Genomic DNA, 22,181 nt, shown 5'->3' on the forward strand with positions numbered 1-22,181 from the left:
ATTCGCGCTATTGAGTGGTGATTGACACCGGCATCAGGTGTCAATCTCCTGATTGACACCTCATGCCAGGGTGCCAGGGTATCGGGGTAGCTACGATCTTCCCTCATGCCCGTGGCGACGCGTCATGACATAACTTAACTGACAATAAAGCTGAATGGTGCCAATGATCTGATGTGTAGTTAAGTAACGATTCCCTCCCCCCTCCCTCCTCTTCCTCCTCCTCCTTCTCTCCCTCCCAATCATTCCCCCGTTGAAGTAATGTTGTTCTAAGCAACAATTTAAGATTTGTAAGTATTTATTTGAGGGTTTTTATTAAATTTGATGATTAATTAGCCGATGATTATTGTTGTGTGATTTCTGAGATTAGTGAGCGCTAGTGACATTTATTTGTTTTGTGATTTTCAGGTAGTTGATAATTGAAGTAAGCCTCGTTGATTTTGATTTAGAATGTTGCACTTTCCTTTCTTTTGTGACACTCGAGAAGTGTTTGTGATTATTGTAACAATTTGAGTTTAAAGGGTTAAGGCTGCCTAGCTAGGTTCCGCCAAGGCAGCCTGCCAAGTTCAGCCAAGATAGCTTATCAAGTTCAGCCAAGGCAGCCTAGCAAGTTCAGCCAAGATAGCTTATCAAGTTCCGCCAAGGCAGCCTAGCAAGTTCAGCCAAGACAGCTTATCAAGTTCAGCCAAGGCAGCCTAGCAAGTTCAGCCAAGACAGCTTATCAAGTTCAGCCAAGGCAGCCTAGCAAGTTCAGCCAAGACAGCTTATCAAGTTCAGCCAAGGCAGCCTAGCAAGTTCAGCCAAGACAGCTTATCAAGTTCAGCCAAGACAGCGTATCAAGTTCAGCCAAGACAGCCTATCAAGTTCAGCCAAGACAGCGTATCAAGTTCAGCCAAGACAGCCTATCAAGTTCAGCCAAGGCAGCTTATCAAGTTCAGCCAAGGCAGACTACCAAGTTCAGCCAAGGCAACTACCAAGTTCAGAGCCGGTTGGCTATTGAAATGCCATTTATGAGAAGGGGCCAAATAACGTAATGTGAATTCTGCTTTTCCTATAATTATATTACATTTCATGACCTTTGTGTTTCAGTGTCCCTCATTTCTCTGGTATATATTAATTGAGCCTGGGAGGGCGAGAGTGGGTTAAGAGAGAGAGAGAGAAGTTATCATAGGGAAGATAATGTAATGGTTCATGTGGACGGTGTTATCCAGCGTCCTCTCTATATCCCTGCACTGCCGCTATGTTTACTGGCTTAATGCTTCAGTTGATCACGATCTTAACCTAGTAAGTACTCTGTCTATGGCACTCTGTCTCTGTCTGTCTGTCTGTCTGTCTCTGTCTGTCTGTCTGTCTGTCTGTCTGTCTGTCTGTCTGTCTGTCTGTCTGTCTGTCTGTCTGTCTCTGTCTGTCTGTCTGTCTGTCTGTCTGTCTGTCTGTCTGTCTGTCTGTCTCTGTCTGTCTGTCTGTCTGTCTGTCTGTCTGTCTGTCTGTCTGTCTCTCTCTCTCTCTATCTCTCTCTCTCTCTCTCTCTCTCTCTCTCTCTCTCTCTCTCTCTCTCTCTCTCTCTCTCTCTCTCTCTCTCTCTCTCTCTCTCTCTCTCTCTCTCACACTCTCTCTCTCTCTCTCAACACTCACCAGACAGTTCCCAGAGCCAAATCTTGCCGCAGTTCAGCATTCCCGCTAATTATCCTCGCTGCTCTTTGTTCATTTAGACCGAAAATGATAGTAATCAGTTATTTGCCGGCGACACCACCACCGCCGCGACGCAGTGTTGGCTCTACCTGTCATTGAATAATTTAAATTATAATTCTTAAGTGATAATTTACAACCTCCTTCCATTACGGGCCGTTGATTACAAGAATTTCCTACCCATCGTTGCCAACCCAATCATTAATAGCTGATGTGTTGGGTTTGATATTTTCATTCATTAAGTTCAATTCCGTGACATTCCTGCGGGGAAAGGTTCACTGGCCTCGGGTATCTGGTAGCCATGTTGGAAGGGGGTGAATTTTTCCACCATTTTCCTTAATAATCTTGGTTTTCGGAGGCGAGTATTCCGGTTTGTATGTGAAAAGGCACATGTGGGGAGAGGGGAGGAGACGGGGAAAATGTCTGAGAAGATGGCTTTGATGGTAAGAATATTGTTGATTCTTAGTTACCAGCTGCCACCGTCCAGGAGGCTGCGAGCGCTCCAGTAGGTAGTAGGTGGGGGCACCTGTCGGTCCCACCTACTGGCCCGGCTACTGGCCCACCTACTGGACCAGCTACTGGCCCACCTACTGGCCCACCTACTGGCCCAGCTACTGGCCCACCTACTGGCCCAGCTACTGGCCGAGCTACTGGCCCGGCTACTGGCCCACCTACTGGACCGGCTACTGGCCCACCTACTGGCCCACCTACTGGCCCAGCTACTGGCCCACCTACTGGCCCACCTACTGGCCGAGCTACTGGACCAGCTACTGGCCCACCTACTGGCCCAGCTACTGGACCAGCTACTGGCCCACCTACTGGCCCAGCTACTGGCCCACCTACTGGCCCACCTACTGGCCCACCTACTGGCCCAGCTACTGGCCCACCTACTGGCCCACCTACTGGCCGAGCTACTGGCCCAGCTACTGGCCCACCTGTCGGGACACCTAGGGCGCTCTCAGGGGTAGGTGAAGGCACCCCTAGAGAAAAGGGGCGCTCTCAGCTCTCAGGAGAAAGAAGAAGGTGTACTCAGAAGCACAAAGAGCCCCTCCTAAGGAGAGAAATTAAGGTCCAGCACTCAGGTCTACGAGGAAGTATATTATAGACATTTCTTGCTTGTACTGTTCCTTGTGATTGGCTTGTGTGTGTGTGTGTGAGTGTGTGAGTGTGTGTGTGTGTGTGTGTGTGTGTGTGTGTGTGTGTGTGTGTGTGTGTGTGTGTGTGTGTGTGTGTGTGTGTGTGTGTGTGTTTACCTATTTGTGCTTGCGGGGGTTGAGCTCTGCTCTTTCGACCCGCCTCTCAACCGTCAATCAACTGGTGTACAGGTTCCTGAGCCTATTGGGCTCGATCATATCTACACTTGAAACTGTGTATGGAGTCAGCCTCCACCACATCACTTCCTAATGCATTCCATTTGTCAACCACTCTGACACTAAAAAAGTTCTTTCTGATATCTCTGTGGCTCATTTGGGCGCTCAGTTCCCACCTGTGTCCCCTAGTGCGTGTGTCCCTTGTGTTAAATAGCCTGTCTTTATCTACCCTATCAATTCCCTTGAGAATCTTGAATGTGATGATCATGTCCCCCCTAACTCTTCTGTCTTCCAGCGAAGTGAGGTTTAATTCCCGTAGTCTCTGCTCGTAGCTCATACCTCTCAGCTCGGGTACTAGTCTGGTGGCAAACCTTTGAATCTTTTCCAGTTTAGTCTTATCCTTGGCTAGATATGGACTCCATGCTGGGGCTGCATACTCCAGGATTGGTCTGACATATGTGGTATATAAAGTTCTGAATGATTCCTTACACAAGTTTCTGAATACCGTTCTTATGTTGGCCATATGTGTGTGTGTGTGTGTGTGTGTGTGTGTGTGTGTGTGTGTGTGTGTGTGTGTGTGTGTGTGTGTGTGTGTGTGTGTGTGTGTGTGTGTGTGGCGCTCACGACCCCTGCACGGATTACCTGTCTCTAATTTGTGACCCATAACTCCTGATATATGATATTGACCCCCAGAGTTGGAGAATAACCAGATGCCACAGTCACTGATGAAGCTTGAAATTTAGTCAACACTGCCAGTGACACGAGAGGCTTGGTGGGAGGGTTACTGGCCGACACGGCAAGATGGAATGTGAAAAGCTGGAATGTGAGGGAGGAAACGAGAAGGAGGAGAGAACATATGGAAGGGGGGAGAGATATAGGATGGAGGAGGGTGTCAAAGATGGAGGGAGAGGGGGGATATAAGGTGAGAGCAGTGAGGGGGAAGGGACAGGAAACTGCATGTCGAAAGGTGACACTTAGCTTCTTCCTAGAACCCTTTACTTAGGGCGGCCACCACCACCAGTAGCAGCACCACCAGGACTCGAACTCAGACCACTAAGCCACCTGGGCCATCTACTGGCAACGTCTGTTAAAAACATCTTCTTGGACACATCTGATATATATACATTTGCTATAAACATCTGTTAAAGACATCTGCTAGAAGTACTCAGTTGCTTGACAAGTGCCAGGCTTCCTGTCCCTCCACCTGCTAAACAACCAAGGGGACACAACCTAAGGGAAGGGGGGAAAGATGTACACAACCCCCCTCCCCCCCCCCTCACCTTGCAAACAGTGCAACGTTAATATCAAACAAGTCACTCAATACTGCATCACTTCACACACACACACACACACACACACACACACACACACACACACACACACACATACACACACACACACACACACATATACACACACACACATTCTGCTTCCTCTGCGAAAACAATCTTCAATCAATCTTGAAGAGGCATCGTACATCAGTCCCTTCCTCATCCATCCTTTCCATCTCTCTCTCTCTCTCTCTCTCTCTCTCTCTCTCTCTCTCTCTCTCTCTCTCTCTCTCTCTCTCTCTCTCTCTCTCTCTCTCTCTCTCTCTCTCTCTCAGGAGGAGGGGAGTAGACCATCGATAAGTCCTGACTAACTCTCAGGAATACCTCTCGTTTTCTCTGACCTTCTCAGCGCGGATGCTTATAATTTAAAATAACATATATACCATTAATTGAGGTGAATGTAGTGGTATAATTTGCAGCCCCAAAAACTCACAAGTAAACCAGGAACCGGTTCTCCTGGTATACAATATCGGTAATGGGTGTAATCGGCCGGAGACGCCCTGGTATTGCTTTCTGACTGATGCTTAATTTTATGAGCTCGATTTTGATGCGGTAACAGCAGCAGCACTAGCAGCAGCAGCAGCACTAGCAGCAGCAGCAGCAGCAGCAACAGCACTAGCAGTACCAGCAGCAGCACTAACAGCAGCACTAGCAGCAGCACTAGCAGCAGCACTAGCAGTAGCACCACCGCCAGCAGCAGCACTAGCAGCAGCACTAGCAGCAGCAGCAGCACTAGCAGCAGCAGCAGCAGCAGCAACAGCACTAGCAGTACCAGCAGCAGCACTAACAGCAGCACTAGCAGCAGCACTAGCAGCAGCACTAGCAGTAGCACCACCGCCAGCAGCAGCACTAGCAGCAGCACTAGCAGCAGCACTAGCAGCAGCAGCAGCAGCAACAGCACTAGCAGTACCAGCAGCAGCACTAACAGCAGCACTAGCAGCAGCACTAGCAGCAGCACTAGCAGTAGCACCACCGCCAGCAGCAGCACTAGCAGCAGCACTAGCAGCAACAGCAGCACTAACAGCAACAGCAGCAGCACTAGCAGCAACAGCAGCAGCAGCAGCACTAACAGCAGCACTAGCAGCAGCACTAGCAGCAGCACCACCTCCAGCAGCAGCACTAGCAGTAGCACTAGCAGTACCAGCAGCAGCACCACCACCGCCAGCAGCAACAGCACCACCTCCGCTAGCATCACCGCCACCATATATATATATATATATATATATATATATATATATATATGTCGTACCTAGTAGCCAGAACGCACTTCTCAGCCTACTATGCATGGCCCGATTTGCCTAATAAGCCAAGTTTTCATGAATTAATTCTTTTTCGACAACCTAACCTACCTACCCTAACCTAACCTAACTTTTTCGGCTACCTAACCTAACCTAACCTATAAAGATAGGTTAGGTTAGGTTAGGTAGGGTTGGTTAGGTTCGGTCATATATCTACGTTAATTTTAACTCCAAATAAAAAAAATTGATCTCATACATAATGAAATGGGTAGCGTTATCATTTCATAAGAAAAAAATTTGAGAAAATATATTAATTCAGGAAAACTTGGCTTATTAGGCAAATCGGGCCTTGCATAATAGGCCAAAAAGTGCATTCTGGCTACTAGGTACGACATATATATATATATATATATATATATATATATATATATATATATATATATATATATGTACAGAAAGATCCTATACAATCAATTAAATTGAAATCAGTTATTGTAGCACGAATTTTCTCTATTTTCCCTTACATTTTTTTCACTTGAGATGGAAGCTGAAAAATAAAGTCTCCAAAGTTCACTTGAAATAGTTTTATTTAGCCTGACGCTAAGAGTTGCGTTTCGTTGACTCTTGTTAACATTGTCAAAAGGCAAAGTTGGAATGATTACAAATTGTCTTGCTGCATGATAGGTATCTAAAGATGAGGTGAAGAATCACTTATAGAGCCTCTGTATCTTATCTCTCTCCTCTTGACATGACATACTGCACTCTCCTCTGGTGCAGTATGCTGAGTATGTTCTCAGCATATTCCGTCGCGTTTTTGACGTTGGCAGAGTATAACTTGGTGCTAGTTGGCATACATAAAGCTTTGTGATTCATATATAATGACTTGTAGATGTCCAGTCTTCTATTGTCACCGTAACTGGGGATTATTTTAGTGTTTGTGAGTACATCTCTGGTTATGTATAGAGATTATATCTTCTTTAATTGTGCGTCTTCAGAGAGATGTGGATGCCTTGCCTATATATTAAATTCATGTACGTTTCAATATGAAATTGTATAAACAACGAAAGGAAATTGAAACACGAAATTACTTGAGTTCTTTCCTGTTCATCAGCACATCTTCAGAAGTCTAACCTATGCAATACAGTACTTGAAGATATATATATATATATATATATATATATATATATACGGACTGCATGGGTTGCATTGCGGAAGCACAAAGGGCTGGCATGCAAGACACAACGAGATCAATGACATCATCAAGAGAAGCCTCGTCTCAGCTGGGTGCCCAGCGGAGAGAGAACCTCGCATCCTAGGGGTCCAAAACCCGGATTTCCCAGCACTTCGCCCTGATGGCATCACCATATACTCATGGAAGGAGGGTAGACAGTTGGTGTGGGACTACACATGTGTATCCACCCTGGCTGACACCTATGTACACTTCGGAGCTGATCAAGCAGGTGGGGCGGCCAACCACAGGGAAACAGCAAAATCACTCAAGTACAGGCGACTGGAAGGTCAATACCTCTTTGTTCCCATAGCGTCTGAGACGCATGGCCCCTGGGGCAAGAGTGCCTTGGGATTTCTCAAGGAATTGGGGTCCAAGCTCATTGACGTCACCAGAGACCCAAGGGCTTCCAGTTTTTTATTTCAGCGTCTCAGTGTGGCGATCCAGAGGGGAAATGCTTGCTGCGTCCTCGGTTCCTGTCCAGAAGCGGAGGAGCTTCAAGAGATCCATAACCTTTAGGCATTTGTCTTGTATGTTTTGTAACCTTTAAATACACAATAAAGGAAAAAAAAAAAAGGGAAGGGGGTGGTAGGAGAAAAGCACACAGAAACTGTATTGGAGGGGACCCACATTCCCTCCAATGCGTTATGTGTGGTTTCCTCCGAGGCTATGGGTCCCCCTTCTTCCAGCCAGAGGTGGTACTCCCTTCCCTATAATTTAAAATTAAATATATATATATATATATATATATATATAGCCTTAAATATATATATATATATATATATATATATATATATATATATATATATATATATATATATATATATATATATATATATATATATATATATATATATATATATATATAGATATATATAGCCTTAAATATATATATATATATATATATATATATATATATAGATATATATAGCCTTAAATATATATATATATATATATATATATATATATATAGCCTTAAAGTTAACTTATTCTCTGACCGCTTAATCCTCTTTGACCATTCTAAGCTAAGCTATACCTGTTTTTGGTTAATTACACCTGACCAACCCTAGGGATGGGTTGGTCAGGTGTCGGCCTATATATCCTCCCCCTTCTCCCTTCTCCTTAGTCAGTCTGGTGTTGACATAAGCTTTAACAGAGCCGAAACGTTCACCTCATTTCATATTTCTTTGTGGATTTTCTGCATAAAATGATCAGTGTTTTGTGATCGTCAATTGCATATATATATATATATATATATATATATATATATATATATATATATATATATATATATATATATATATATATATATATATATATATATATAGTTCCAGGAAGCCATTCGCAGTTTCTTCTTCTTCAGTTCATTGACCAATATTGCAAAGACATTGTTTTCAATCTCCCAGGTATCCTTCCACTTTCATGCCTACATATTAAAGTCCTGTATTGCATTGATTACTTATACGGGCTATTCATGCCCGTGCCACCTCTGGGGTGGCTTAATCTATATAAATCTACATTGATTATACTTCTGAAGATATGTTAATGAACACGAAAGCGCTCATGTAATTTCTTGTTTCATTTTCCCTTCGTGGTTATATATTTTCATATATGAATATATATAATGTATGTAAGTACTCACCTATTTGTGCCTGTAGGGTGGAGTATTAGCTCTTGGACCCCGCCTTTCTCCCTACTGATTAAATAATGCACCAACTCCTTGTTATTTCACAATCATACATTTAAAATTGGAAATGGAGCTTTCTTCTTCAATCTGCTAATTTAGCTCATTCCATTTCCCCACTACACTTACACTTAAAGAAAACTTTCTACTATCTCTGTGACTTATCTGAGCGTCTCAAGCTTCCATCCGTGGCCCCCTTGTTCGATTGGTGTTCCTTGTAAACAGTTCCTCTTTTTCCACTCTCTCTTCACTCTTAAGTATTTTATATCACAATGATATGTCCAATTTCCATCACCTTACACTTGCCGGTGTTGAACTCCAATGGCTATATCTTCCACCAACTGTGTAGTGTGTGTGTGTGTGTGTGTGTGTGTGTGTGTGTGTGTGTGTGTGTGTGTGTGTGTGTGTGTGTGCGCGTGCGTGCACTGGTGGAGCAAAAATTATCGCATCTTTACATAGTGTCAGTTTGTCAGGGCGCCGAAGACAAGTTAAATGTTGTGTTTTTCTAAACTATTTAAAGGACGCTGAGCAGAAATATAAGTGAAGCTTCACAGCGACAGGCGGATTTAAAACAATTTCTCTCTCTCTCTCTCTCTCTCTCTCTCTCTCTCTCTCTCTCTCTCTCTCTCTCTCTCTCTCTCTCCCCAAATTCAGTATTTGCAAATAGTTGTATTCAGATTAGAGATTAATTATAATTTCCGTCGTAGGGGACAGGAAGACTGTAGTTATACATTTATCGAGGTCTCTCATTGGACGAACTACTGACCCCTCTCCCCAGGATGCAACCCACAACAGTGGCCTAACTCCCGGGCACCTATTTCCCTCTAGGTGAACAGGTAACCAGCTGAAAGGAGAAGTGCCCAATTATTTTTGTCCTCTTTCCCTCTGGGGATCGAACCCGGGAACGTATATTCTTTTTTGAGTACTTCATGAATAAATCCCATGAACAGTCATTGTCATTCAAATCTTCCAAATATATTTTAATTCGTGTTTGGACAAATTTTTGTTGCCATGAATTTGATTTTTTTTTATATAATATGAATATCATTTGAGAATATGAGCAGACGACTTTGTTTTTCTCTCTTAAAAACGCCTTGAACGGAAAGTTACACAAGACTAATAGATTTATATATATATATATATATATATATATATATATATATATATATATATATATATATATATATATTCAATGAATATGACCGCATATTCTGTATTTATTATTTTCTGGTTTAGGGCTTCTATCCCTCTAACTATTTTCTTAGCATCAGGGCTTAATTGAAATAGGAGTTCTCCAAAACTCATTTTCGTACTTTTAAGGTGAAGAAAAGAAGTGATTTACTATAGAGTGTATTACACTTATTTGTATAATTTGCACGACGTTTCGAACCTCCATGGTTCATTCTCAAGTGAACAGATCTTACAATACTAGTTGATTTTATACCCGCATTAGGTCAGGTGATAATACAATGAAGGTGAAAACATGGGGGGATACATAAGGGATAAACATAGGGGCTGCAGAAGGCTTATTGGCCCATACGAGGCATCTCCTATCTAAACACAAAGATTAATCCAGTGTAATTGGCCTGTTATGTTGGACATTGTCTTCTGTGTTGGCATCGATATGTTCTTGTCTTGTCCTTATTAGTAAGGACAAGACAAGAACATATCGATGCCAACACAGAAGACAATGTCCAACATAACAGGCCAATTACACTGGATTAATCTTTGTGTTTAGATAGGAGATGCCTCGTATGGGCCAATAAGCCTTCTGCAGCCCCTATGTTTATCCCTTATGTATCCCCCCATGTTTTCACCTTCATTGTATTATCACCTGACCTAATGCGGGTATAAAATCAACTAGTATTGTAAGATCTGTTCACTTGAGAATGAACCATGGAGGTTCGAAACGTCGTGCAAATTATACAAATAAGTGTAATACACTCTATAGTAAATCACTTCTTTTCTTCACCTTAAAAGTACGAAAATGAGTTTTGGAGAACTCCTATTTCAATTAAGCCCTGATGTTAAGAAAATAGTTAGAGGGATAGAAGCCCTAAACCAGAAAATAATAAATACAGAATATGCGGTCATATTCAATGAAACATGTTTGAAAGAAAACCTGCTGCCAGTATACACCAATATATATATATATATATATATATATATATATATATATATATATATATATATATATATATATATATATATATATATATATATATAAGAACAAAATGCCTCTCGGTAAATTTGTTATTCAAAATGAAAGACTTCGTAAGTATATAAGAATGGACAAAGGACCACGTGGAAAATCCTGCGTATAGGGAACAAATCGACAAGGGCCGTGACGAGGATTCGAACCTGCGTCCGAGAGCATCCCAGACGCTGCCTTAATCGACTGAGCTACGACATGGTCAAAAGGAGTTGAAACCGAAGTTCTACTGAACTTACTGGATCCTGTAGCCTCTCTAAATCCTGCGTATAGGGTTTAGGGTCAAAGCGGTTTTAGTATATAACAAAGATTTCTTGGGAGCGTAATTTGAGGCAGTTTCAGCTACTTTACAGATGATGTTAAAGGTCTGGGATATATTATATATGAATTAAATTGAACTTAATAACTTTCTCAGCAGGAGTTGAAAAGATTATCTAGGAATTCAAGGTTAATAAGTACCCCTTATGTATTATAATTTAGCAACAAGATAGATATATTATAATTGATTTTATAAATTAATACAATCACAATCACTCAATTGATCAATTCGTCTTTTTTAAATATTAAAAATCTAATAAATTTTAAAATAAATTAATTTAAGTTCTGTATTATCGCATTCTTAGCGAAGAAACGTATCCAGGAAGATAACATATCCAGGGAGACAACATATCCAGGAAAGATAACATATCCAGGATGATAACATATCCAGGAAGATAACATATCCAGGAAGATAACATATCGAGAAAGGTAACATCTCCAGGAAGATGAAATATCCAGGAAGATAATATATCGAGAAAGATAACATATCCAGGAAGATAACATATCCAGGAATATAACATATCCAGGAAAATAAACATATCCAGAAAGATAACAGGAAGATAAATATATCCAGGTAGATAAACATTTCAAAGAAGATAACATCTCCAGGAAGATAACATCTCCAGGAAGATAATATATCCAGGAAGATAACATATCCAGAAAAATAACATATCCAGGAAGGTAACATATCTAGGACAGATAACATATCCAGGAAGATAACATATCCAGGAAGATAACATATCCAGGAAGATAACATATCCAGGAAGATAAACATATCCAGAAAAATAATATATCCAGAAAGATAACATATCCAGGAAGATAACATATTCAGGAAGATAACATATCTAGGAAAGATAACATATCCAGGAAGATAAACATATCCAGAATGATAACATATCCAGGATGATAACATATCCAGAAAAATAATATATCCAAGAAGATAACATATCCAGGAAGATAAACATATCCAGGAAGATAACATATCCAGGAAGATAACATCTCCAAGAAGATAACATATCCAGGAAGATAACATATTCAGGAAGATAACATATCCAGGATGATAACATATCCAGAAAAATAATATATCCAAGAAGATAACATATCCAGGAAGATAAACATATCCAGGAAGATAACATATCCAGGAAGATAACATCTCCAAGAAGATAACATATCCAGGAAGATAACATATTCAGGAAGATAACATCTCCAAGAAGATAACATATCCAGGAAGATAACATATTCAGGAAGATAACATATCCAAGAAGATAACATATCCAGGAAGATAACATATCCAGCTTCCACAAAACCTGCAGGATTAGCCCTCCAAAAAAATCCCGATAAGTAATATTCAAACGCAGTCAAATCTCGAGCTCATTTTTGCCTTGACAGACGCAGCCTGACAGACGTCAGGCTGCGAGCAACCGCGTCCAACAGCCTGGTTGATCAGTCCAGCAACCAGGAGGCCTGGTCGACGACCGGGCCGCGGGGACGCTAAGCCCCGGAAGCACCTCAAGGTGACAAACAGGCCTAATCTGCGCATCTTACAAGTAGATTTCTAAGTGACAAATATATCCTAAAAGTATAGTACTATCCCAATCCGAGATAAGGATAGAGGATAGTCACGGAGTCTTCGAATCAGTTTTAATTATTCACATTTTGGAGCCTTGATTGTTTTTTTAAAAGTTTTCAACAATTTATGATCAATGATAAGATTTAATTTATATAATATATGCATTTGTAGCACCAAACAGTTCAATTGTTTGAATCGCTCAGCAGCAGGAATGAGCAAAAAAAATTAATTACTTCACGTTGTAGGAAGATGGCACCTGGTCTTGATTAATTAATGTGTTCAGGTGTGTTGAGGCCCAAATAGGTGGGGATTGTGGGAAGGGAGGATTGTGGGAAGGGAGGATTGTGGGAAGGGGAGATTGTGGGAAGGGAGAATTGTGGGAAGGGGAGATTGTGGGAAGAGGAGATTGTGGGAAGGGGAGATTGTGGGAAGAGGAGATTGTGGGAAGGGGAGATTGTGGGAAGGGGAGATTGTGGGAAGGGGAGATTGTGGGAAGGGAGGATTGTGGGAGTAGAAGTTCCTGCGTTTCCCCTGGTTGAGTGATCCATCATTCACGTCCACTGGAAGGACTTCTAGCTATTCTGATTCTCCAGCTGATGGGTGAGTTCAGCTGGGTTATCTGAGTGACGTGCTGTGTGTACGGCGGCAGTCAGGTCACTGTGGTAATGTACGCAATCAGATCACTACGGATGTGACACAGACGAGTCACTACGGTAGTGTAGCCAGTCAGGTCATAAACCATTCGCTGTTAATTTTGGTTTAATGTAGTTAAATAAATAATATGCTGACCGTACCCATTCTGCGAGTTGTAGTGGACTCCATATCCATCCTGTGAGTGGTAGTGGACCCTATGTCTATCCTGTGAGCGGTAGTGGGCCCTATACCCATCCTGTGAGTGATAGTGGGCCCCATACTCATCCTGTGAGCGGTAGTGGACCCCATACCCATCCTGTGAGTGATAGTGGGCCCCATACCCATCCTGTGAGTGATAGTGGGCCCCATACTCATCCTGTGAGCGGTAGTGGACCCCATACCCATCCTGTGAGTGATAGTGGACCCCCATACCCATCCTGTGAGTGATAGTGGGCCCCATACTCATCCTGTGAGCGGTAGTGGGCCCTATACCCATCCTGTGAGCGGTAGTGGGCCCCATACCCATCCTGTGAGCGGTAGTGGGCCCCATACCCATCCTGTGAGTGATAGAGGACCCCATACTCATCCTGTGAGCGGTAGTGGACCCCCATACCCATCCTGTGAGCGGTAGTGGACCCCATACCCATCCTGTGAGCGGTAGTGGGCCCCATACCCATCCTGTGAGTGATAGAGGACCCCATACTCATCCTGTGAGCGGTAGTGGGCCCCATACCCATCCTGTGAGTGATAGAGGACCCCATACTCATCCTGTGAGCGGTAGTGGGCCCTATACCCATCCTGTGAGCGGTAGTGGGCCCCATACCCATCCTGTGAGCGGTAGTGGGCCCCATACCCATCCTGTGAGTGATAGAGGACCCCATACTCATCCTGTGAGCGGTAGTGGGCCCCATACCCATCCTGTGAGTGATAGTGGACCCCCATACCCATCCTGTGAGTGATAGAGGACCCCATACTCATCCTGTGAGCGGTAGTGGGCCCCATACCCATCCTGTGAGCGGTAGTGGGCCCCATACCCATCCTGTGAGCGGTAGTGGGCCCCATACCCATCCTGTGAGTGATAGTGGGCCCCATACCCATCCTGTGAGTGGTAGTGGACCCCATACTCATCCTGTGAGCGGTAGTGGACCCCATACCCATCCTGTGAGTGATAGTGGACCCCCATACCCATCCTGTGAGTGATAGTGGACCCCATACTCATCCTGTGAGCGGTAGTGGGCCCCATACCCATCCTGTGAGTGATAGTGGACCCCATACTCATCCTGTAAGCGGTAGTGGGCCCCATACTCATCCTGTGAGCGGTAGTGGGCCCCATACCCATCCTGTGAGCGGTAGTGGGCTCCATACCCATCCTGTGAGCGGTAGTGGGCCCCATACTCATCCTGTGAGCGGTAGTGGGCCCCATACCCATCCTGTGAGCGGTAGTGGGCCCCATACCCATCCTGTGAGCGGTAGTACAAAAGACCATAGAGACATAATGGGCTCAGAAATCAATCCCCTAAATCTGTTAATAGGTGAAGCAAATTACAAGTCTTGTTAAACAGGTTTAAAATGCTTATATTAACAGTCTTAAATCACATAATGGGTCCGAGAACTGGAGCTCAACACTCCCTACCCTAAGCAGATTACATATGTGGTGAGCAAGCAACATATTTGGCAGCAAGTTATATGTGGTTTTGCTTTGGTTATGCACCCAGGTTCACCCGTCCAGTGGGCGGTGGTGGGATGTTTACAATCACGTACAATCACGTACTTGAACTACTTACAATCACGCACATACACTACCAACTATCAGTAAAGCTGATACAATTGCATCAAACCTAGTAGTTTATTTTGAATCAAATACTTGTATATTTATTGAACATTTTGGATAGAACACTAAATCCTAGAGTTTGTTTTCATTCATTTATATAGGTATGCAAGATATGTTTATAGTCTTTACTTCAGCAGATTTACTGGAGCAGTTGGTGTAAACACTGCAAGTTACTTGTAGCCGAGCCTGAGCCAAACTGTGGGAGGCTGTAGAAGTATTGTAGAGCTCAAAATACCAATTAGCTTTGAAGATTCAGTGATTGGTTTAAGTTAAATATATTGATAATATATTGATAAATTTGCTATGAGATTACTACAAAATGTCAGTAGGGGAAATGTTGATTTGTTTCACACACACACATCACAGACACAGAGACAGACACACACACACACACACACACACACACACACACACACACACACACACACACACACACACACACACACACACACACACACACACACACACACAGACACACACACACACACACACACACACACAGACACACACACACACACACACACACACACACACACACACACACACACACACACACACACACACACACACACACACACACACACACACACACACACATAAACAGGACCCTCAAGTCTCCTAGTTAGCACCTGTGGAGGAGACCAGAGCCGTCCTCCACTCTACTCTCTCCGCTCCACAGCAGATAAATCTAGGAATATCGTGTAGCCGTGTCCACACCGAGCCCCGCCTCTCTCTGATCGCTCCCGTCCCAGTGCACCGATGACAGGAATTACGCAAATGGGGGGGGGGGCGTTGGGGAGGGTGGGGGTGCGCTGGGACTTGGGGAGGAGTCTGCGGCTCGGAGGGGTTGGCATGCCTGGTCGGGGGTGACCTCTAGCGGCCGGAGTCAGAAGCAGTCGACGCAAGGATGGCCCGTGTGTTGTTTGGGAGACATTACGCCGTCACTGGCTCGATAATTTTGTCGAGAGGGTGGGAAGTGCGTCTCTCCGGCTTGGCTGTTTGCCTCGGCAATAGTCGGTGTGTTGGGCTTTATATCTCTCTCTCTCTTTCTCTCTCTTTCTCTCTCTCTCTCTCTCTCTCTCTCTCTCTCTCTCTCTCTCTCTCTCTCTCTCTCTCTCTCTCTCTCTCTCTCTCTCTCTCTCTCTCTCTTTCTCTCTCTTTCTCTCTCTCTCTCTCTCTCTCTCTCTCTCTCTCTCTCTCTCTCTCTCTCTCTCTCTCTCTCTCTCTCTCTCTCTCTCTCTCTCTCTCTCTCTCTCTCTCTCTCTCTCTCTCTCTCTCTCTCTCTCTCTCTCTCTCTCTCTCTCTCTCTCTCTCTCTCTCTCTCTCTCTCTCTCTCTCTCTCTCTCCTTCTCCCTACTCTCACCCTCTCTCCAGCCTCGAAAATACATTTCCATTCTTGTATGTGAAAGGAGTACCCGGCTGCCCCCGGGTCTCTTACCCCCCTCTTCATCTCCAGTGCTAAATAGTCACAATGGTTTGGCAGTTTCTAATGACAGTTCCCTTCCCTTCTTCACCCGCCACCCATTCCTTGATTCCCACTTCTCACTGTCCCTTCATGCATCTATCTTCCCTTTGCCGCCCTTCCTTTCTCCCCTTTTCCTCACCTGCTTTCCCTCTCAGAAAATGTATGAAGAAGCATTGAAACAACTGTATCACTAAGAACTCTAGGGGAATCATACCAAATATTTCACACTTGATGAAAATCGCCTTGGGGAAGGGGAGGGGGAGGCACTAAAAATGGTAATATTTTTGTTAAAGCACTTAACTTAAGCCGACACCGACCATCCTGTGTTCGTCCTGTACCCCAGAACATTCCCCCTGCAAAGTCGGGTGAGACTAGTCGTAAGCTTCTGGCCTTCAACGTTGGAGTGACACATACAAACAGTCATTATCTCAACTTTAACCAAAGCTTTAACGTAACTAGTTTAACAAAACTAGTAGGCAAGTCATCAAGAGCTAAACCTCACTTCCTCATAGTCACTGAAAGGTATCTTAGGTTAGGCTCGTTATCTTGGGATGATTTCGGGGCTTTTTAGTGTCCCCGCGGCCCGGTCCTCGACCAGGCCTCCACCCCCAGGAAGCAGCCCGTGACAGCTGACTAACACCCAGGTACCTATTTTACTGCTACCTAACTACTAGAGATTCTTTAAAATTGTATAGATGAGGGGAAAAAGCACGTCTTTGTTTTGTATTCTACATTGTGGCATTTTGATCTTGAAGCTGTTGCCCGTAGTATTTCACGTTGCATTTGAACTCCTCAAGACATGTTTTGGTTTAATATATCTTCAAGACCAAGACCAAGGTGCATATGAAGAGGGTTTGTCCCCGTACAGAGTGAAGAGTCACTTGCCTGGTCGATGGGTCTGGCTCCTGCACTGATAACGCAGATGTCAACAGCGATTTGAGGCTCCGCCTTCAGACAGCCTGCTGTGAATTGTGGTCGGAGGCGGACCTGGAAGGCAAGACAGCGAGTTTAAAGGCTGTTTTCACCCTCGACAACTGGGTGTAGGGAGGGTGAAAGCCCGTAAAATATTCTCCACGGCTTCCTCGCGGCAATCAACACAGAGGTGTCATGCGCAAGTTATCGGCAGGGCTAGGGGACCGCAGAGACACAGGTGGCTAGGGTCAGAGGGTAGACAGGTGGCTAGGGACAGGGCGGGATACCAGGAGATGAATAGGCATCCTGGGCACCACCTAAGTTATAGGCAAGAATCCCTACAACCACCTTAGTTAAAATCTATACCGCCACCTAAGAAAAAGTCTAGCTACACATCTGGATCGATAGATCTTAAAAGGGAAGAACCATCTTAGGTTGAGGGACAGTAAATACTGCCTAACAAACCATCAAATTCTTCGACAGGACGACAGATTTCAACCAGAAAAGGATGGATAAATCGCATTTTTTTTTTTGGGGGGGGGGGGTGCCTGACCTGTCTTTTGACAGGGTGACCCACGTGAAACTGGTCCGCAAGTTGGAGAAACACGCTGGAATTAGCAACGTGATAGGATAATTATCAAGTTGTAATAAGATAAGTAACAGGAGACAGGATTGGGCCAGTTCGACCATAATGTACTTAGGAGGGATATGAGGGACAAGAATTTGGGATGCTGCGGAGGGCAGGAATGATGCCCAGCCACATAGGTCATCGGGGATTGAACGTTGACCTGCAAAGAACGAAGCCCTCGCTGACCGACCAGCCCAAGTTGTTGGGAAAGCAGGAGTGACAGGAAAGGCGCTACTGGTGATGCAAGACTATTTAAACGACAGAGAACAATCTCAGACAGAACCGTGAAGGATTTGCATGATCCAGAGTGATCAGAGCCCCTCGCTCTAAATGTAGGCTGATAACGTAAATCTAATGAAGGAAAAACTAAAAGAATGATCGAAATAGCTATTTCTAGAGTTAAAACTCTCCTGGAATCACTCGGAAAATGTCCTGGTGATAAACACTGCAATGAATCTCTCTCTCCTGAAGCCGACATCAACAACGTCAGATCACCTGCGTTTGCAAGGTGAGTGACGGATCTTGCTGAGGAGGGCGGCGACGGATTCCTGCCACATCAAGAGTGGTGGTGGCTGAGGTAAGTGAGTTGCTGAGAGGCTGCTGTTGTGTGTGGCCTGAGGTCTGGTCTGGTCTCTTGAGGCAACGATCACTACATAACATTTTTATGCTGATAAGGGAAAGGTCTGAGTTTGTGGGGCTGAGAGTAGTTGTAGGGATTCTAGAGGAGGCGCTAAGAGCAACTTATTATGAAAATAAAGTCCAGATAAGACTTGGGCAGCCGAGACAAGTGCTGGTGCTTTGTTATTGAGCATCTCCCTGCTTCTCCCCCAGCCCTCTCCTGCCTCTTCCTCAGCCTCCTCCCAAGATCCCTTGCTCTATCTCCTCCCTTCACCCCTTACTTCTCCCTCTACCCTCCCCTTCCCCATCTTCTTATGTACACTCTCCCTCACTGTCTTTAATAATTATTTTGTGGAAAGGCTTTCGTTGGTTTCTCAAGGAATTCGGCAAAATGCGCAGCAGAAACAATAATTTCTCTCCCATTGGTCTTTTTTCTCATTCTCCTTTCCTACATGTTCATCAATCCTGCAGCTCTTCCTTCTCATCTTCCTCCTTCTCCTTCTTCATCCTCTTCATCCTTCTTTTATTCTTCCTCTCTTTTTTCATCTTCCTCAATTTTTACCTCTTTCATTTCTTCTCTTCTCCCTTCTTATTTATCATCCTATTCCTTTCCTATTCTCAACCTCCCTTTCGCTCATCCAGTTTCATTCCCCAGCCTACTAGGGACCTTAATGGCAATTTGGTTAGAATTACCAAGAATCCCTATATACAAATACGGATGGTATCTCTGACAAAGCAATTGAACTGAATAAAAGACCCGTGAGGAAGACATGATGTTATTGTTGCTGGGGCATTAAACTACCAAATAAGAGAACAGATGATGCATAACACTTGTGGCACCAAGTGTTATGCATCTCGGTGACACTTTGGTATTACCAAAATTATACAAATATGCTGAGGCAAAGTAGTGATTTGTGGCTGTTGTCTTAACCAATCATCAAAAATCAGTAGTCACAGCAGGATTATGAAAAGAGCCACAGAGCTGAAATGAACATCAGTTAGAGCAGTTAAAATTGCTCTTAAACTTAGGATAAAATCCCCCGAATTATGTGAGAGATTCAATCATGGGCAAGTAGTAGGAGGCAAGAAACCCCTGTGATGAACAAGATACATCAGTGGGTAGACACCATACAAAAAGGGGCAAATTTCGAAACAGAACTAAAGTGGAAATTTAAGTTTATTGTTATTAACATCTTTATTGACGAAAAATTAATTACAATTTTGCCTAATACGAGGAATTCAATTAGGTCTTATTAGAGTGAGGATAATGCTCGTATTCACTGTCACACAGTGGGGGGCCTCGTAGCCTGGTGGATAGCGCGCAGGACTCGTAATTCTGTGGCGCGGGTTCGATTCCCGCACGAGGCAGAAACAAATGGGCAAAGTTTCTTTCACCCAAAGTGCCCCTGTTACCTAGCAGTAAATAGGTACCTGGGAGTTAGTCAGCTGTCACGGGCTGCTTCCTGGGGTGTGTGTGTGTGTGTGTGTGGTGTGGGGAAAATAAAAAGTAGTTAGTAAACAGTTGATTGACAGTTGAGAGGCGGGCCGAAAGAGCAAAGCTCAACCCCCGCAAACACAACTAGTAAACACAGGCTTGAGGGTCAATTTAAGTTAGAAGAAACCGCCAAACTGCAGAAAACTGTCGTTTCCAAGCAGTGAAGAGACAGTGAGAGAACAGACAACAAAATTCCACTAGAAACCTAATCGTATAAAGAGTTAAAATCAGAACAAGAAAGTAGAGTACGTAGAGTTCAGCAATTCAGAATTTTCGGAAAGAGTGAAGAGGGAGAGAGACGTCAGGACCATATATTTAGCAAAACGACATCTCGCACCCTGAAAAGGGGACATCTTATGCAGGCGATGAGTCACAATAACGTGGCTAAAGTAAATTGACCAGACTACACACTAGAAGGTGAAGGGACGACGACGTTTCGGTCCGTCCTGAACCATTCTCAAGCCGAGTGATTCATTTTCAAGTCAAAGGGGACATCTTATGCACCCTCCAGAGAGAATAAGTTATAACCCCACAAAGAACATCTCAAAATCCCGGAGTGGGCTCTCACTATCAACTTAATAACGAGGAACTTGCAAGCACAGTTGGATATGCTATTGCAAGCACAGTTGGATATGCTATTGCAAGCACAGTTGGATATGATATTGCAAGCACAGTTGGATATGCTATTGCAAGCACAGTTGGATATGCTATTGCAAGCACAGTTGGATATGCTATTGCAAGCACAGTTGGATATGCTATTGCAAGCACAGTTGGATATGCTATTGTAAGCACAGTTGGATATGCTATTGCAAGCACAGTTGGATATGCTATTGTAAGCACAGTTGGATATGCTATTGCAAGCACAGTTGGATATGCTATTGCAAGCACAGTTGGATATGCTATTGCAAGCACAGTTGGATATGCTATTGTAAGCACAGTTGGATATGCTATTGCAAGCACAGTTGGATATGCTATTGTAAGCACAGTTGGATATGCTATTGCAAGCACAGTTGGATATGCTATTGCAAGCACAGTTGGATATGCTATTGTAAGCACAGTTGGATATGCTATTGCAAGCACAGTTGGATATGCTAGTGCAAGCACAGTTGGATATGCTATTGCAAGCACAGTTGGATATGCTATTGCAAGCACAGTTGGATATGCTATTGTAAGCACAGTTGGATATGCTATTGCAAGGCACACAAGCATGCCTTCAGTAAGACGCTTTCATTGCGTGAGGCGGTGGCGGCTTCCAGCACAAGCCTCTCCTGAAGCTTCTACAGAAGCCTGAACAGCATTTTCACACTATTCCCCATGTACTCTGGCTCTGTCATGGTCATTACTCTGGGGATTGAAAGAGGAGCGTCAAAGGTAGAACACGTCCTAGATGCAGGCGATGAGTCACAATAACGTGGCTAAAGTATGTTAACCAGACCACACACTAGAAGGTGAAGGGACGACGACGTTTCGGTCCGTCCTGGACCATTCTCAAATCGACTTGAGAATGGTCCAGGACGGACCGAAACGTAGTCGTCCCTTCACCTTCTAGTGTATGGTCTGCTCAACACGTCCTAGATAACAGAGTGCATGGGGAGGATTGTGTGTAAAAATCCTGTTCCGGCTTCAATTAAAGCCTCAGAAAATCCTTGTGTGTGTTCAGTAGAACTCCAGGTTGCAATCCTCATGCCATGTCGTGGTCTAGTGGCTAGAGCATGTGCGTGGGAACACCCAGAGCGTGGGTTCGAACCCTCATCACGGCTCCTACGGCTTTTCTCATTCATGTTTGTACCGCATTAAGGCTAAGATTGAGTATATATACGGCTTAAAATAGCCCTAATGAAGCTGTGGCGCCCTTACACCCCTACCACTCCCTCCTAAAGGGTGATCAGCACCCCCCTGCTGCACACCCCAGTACCCCTGGAATTGCACACCCCCAGCACCACCACTGGAGGGCCTCGACACACCCCCAGCACCACCACTGGGGGGCCTCCACGCACCCCAGCACCACCACTGGGGGCCTCC

At 44.2% G+C, this 22,181-nt stretch overlaps 1 protein-coding gene across 1 annotated transcript; it reads left to right on the forward strand.

The window, feature by feature from the left end:
- Positions 1-2,105: 2,105 nt before the first annotated feature.
- Positions 2,106-21,450, forward strand: LOC138371173 (uncharacterized). The gene is made up of 3 exons (XM_069336008.1): positions 2,106-2,129; positions 2,262-2,650; positions 20,697-21,450. Exons 1-3 carry the CDS (start codon positions 2,106-2,108, stop codon positions 21,448-21,450), a joined length of 1,167 nt encoding a protein of 388 aa, XP_069192109.1.
- The last annotated feature ends 731 nt before the right edge of the window (positions 21,451-22,181 follow it).

The sequence above is a fragment of the Procambarus clarkii genome, chromosome 35, assembly GCF_040958095.1.
Source record: "Procambarus clarkii isolate CNS0578487 chromosome 35, FALCON_Pclarkii_2.0, whole genome shotgun sequence".
In the NCBI taxonomy this organism is placed as follows: Eukaryota; Metazoa; Arthropoda; class Malacostraca; order Decapoda; family Cambaridae; genus Procambarus; species Procambarus clarkii.